Source organism: Chondrus crispus, genomic scaffold (genome assembly GCF_000350225.1).
Source record: "Chondrus crispus Stackhouse genomic scaffold, scaffold_483, whole genome shotgun sequence".
Lineage (NCBI taxonomy): Eukaryota > Rhodophyta > Florideophyceae > Gigartinales > Gigartinaceae > Chondrus > Chondrus crispus.
The window spans coordinates 31,086-32,836 of record NW_005179387.1 but is presented as its reverse complement, the minus strand read 5'-3'; the positions used below and the strand labels follow the sequence as shown (position 1 = coordinate 32,836).

General features: G+C 48.7%; 1 protein-coding gene across 1 annotated transcript; it reads right to left on the bottom strand.

Moving 5' to 3' along the window:
* Positions 1-211: 211 nt before the first annotated feature.
* On the bottom strand, positions 212-1,397 carry CHC_T00000278001 (hypothetical protein). Its single transcript, XM_005719309.1, has 3 exons — positions 857-1,397; positions 563-741; positions 212-451 (listed from the first exon to the last, which is right to left on the bottom strand). The coding sequence occupies exons 1-3, from the start codon at positions 1,395-1,397 to the stop codon at positions 212-214; spliced, it is 960 nt and encodes a 319-aa protein (XP_005719366.1).
* Between the last annotated feature and the right edge of the window lie 354 nt (positions 1,398-1,751).

Genomic DNA, 1,751 nt, shown 5'->3' with positions numbered 1-1,751 from the left:
CCCTCCTTTATGTTCGCTCTGTCTTCTGCGGTGCATTTTACACCCGGCGAGATTTTATTCATATCGCACCATCCGTCAATCCACAGAAGTACTTCGCACATCTACGGATTTTTCTCTTATGACCCTCCGTCCGTTTCTTAGAAAGCACGCGACCATACCACTAGGAACGAAATGCTCCCGAACCAACACCAAAAGAATCGAATGATAACAATCATGAGAAGCACTTTTGAACCACGCCTGTTCCGATGTTTCTGGGCGGAGCGACAACCCAATCAAAAGAACGCCTCCCGCTTTTGACAACATGTCCAAGCCCTGGGAACGCCTCATGGAAACTTAGAACCAATGATCTATTTCGAGCAACCTTCCTTAATAGCTTCACTCTTGAACGGCGAGCCATTGGAGGGTCTGTCTCTGTCCCGATCTGCCAGTCGGGGTTCTGAAGTTGATCCGGCTTTGCAAAAGGAAATTCCAAGCCCAGTGGACAAAAATCGAAAACCAGTTAATAAAGATATTACAATACTCGAAAATTGAATGGGGTTTGCCGGTTGCTGGTGTTGCTTACCTTTGACTCCCACGTGTCTCCAGAAACAATGAGGGTTTCTCCATTGGACTCCACTTCTATATAGTTGTGACCAGGACTGTGCCCTGTGTTGGACATAAAGCGGAATCCTGGCAGCGGCGAGCTGTCTTCCTCAACTAGTTGGAGGCTGGGTGCGTATGGGGCAACCCCATCGCGGTAGACTTGTGCAAAGCCCACTTCGCATCAATTACAATAGATGTTGAATCTGTCAGTTAATTCGTTGCGAGAGAAGTAAGCTTCGTAAATCAGATACCTTTGACAGCATGCATAACTTACGCAGTGTGTCCCTCAATGGATGGTCCTCGGAAATAGGAAGCGGCTCTGTCATCCAAAAGCGATTTTCTGTGACTCCAACATAAAGCTTCGCATTCGGGAATGCCGGACCACCTTCCAGGCCCAACAATCCGCTGACGTGATCTGCATGGCCATGAGTCAGAAAAACGTGATCGATAGACTCTGGAGGAATTCCTGCTGCGCGCATGTTTTTGAAAAGGAGACCGGCTGAGGCCAGGACCGGAACTTCTTCGCCTCCTCGAGCTCCCGGATCAATGAGGACACGCCCGGCTTCGGTGTCTAACACAAGGACATTCTGAGAGAGGGTAAGAGGGTCTATTGAGCGAAAGCATGCGCTGTATGAAGCGTTGACGTCTTCCACCGGTGCGAAAAAAGGAGGTGTCGTGAAGGTCAAAAATCCATCGTAAATCACTGTGGCGCGAATGTCGCCTATTGTGAAGCGGTAGACGGGAGAATTTTCTTGGCACAGGAAGCCCAGGATCGGGACAAAGCAAAGCAAGAAAATGGCACTCCTAAGAAACATGGTTGCGCCAGTAAAAGTTGCAAGCGTCGCGTGTGAATCTGCGATGGACCAGCTCGGTTTTCCTCGGACGAATGAATAGCAGGTTAGGGATGCTTCTGAGGCAAGGAAGAAGGCTCCGTCGTCAGGAGTGAAGTACCGATACTATTTATACTATTTATGCTGCTCCCGTAGTTATCAGTGTGCAACAATGACGTACGGTGTTTCTCTAATTCAGTAGCTCAGCAGCCTCAGCTTTCGGGGCAGCAACACAGAAGAAAAATATTAGCAACAAAGAAGCAGCTAGCCATAGGAGTCGAACAAAGAATCAAGGGTTTTTGCGACACCAAAGTACCGAAGGCAGCAGATCTCTTGAGC

Coding starts and splice junctions, on each gene's coding strand:
- CHC_T00000278001 (XM_005719309.1), bottom strand. CDS start 1,397: ATGTTTCTTAGGAGTGCCATTTTCTTGCTTTGCTTTGTCCCGATCCTG. Junction 742..856: donor TCCATTGAGGGACACACTGC/GTAAGTTATGCA, acceptor GCTTTGCACAAG/TCTACCGCGATGGGGTTGCC. Junction 452..562: donor GAGACACGTGGGAGTCAAAG/GTAAGCAACACC, acceptor CCTTTTGCAAAG/CCGGATCAACTTCAGAACCC.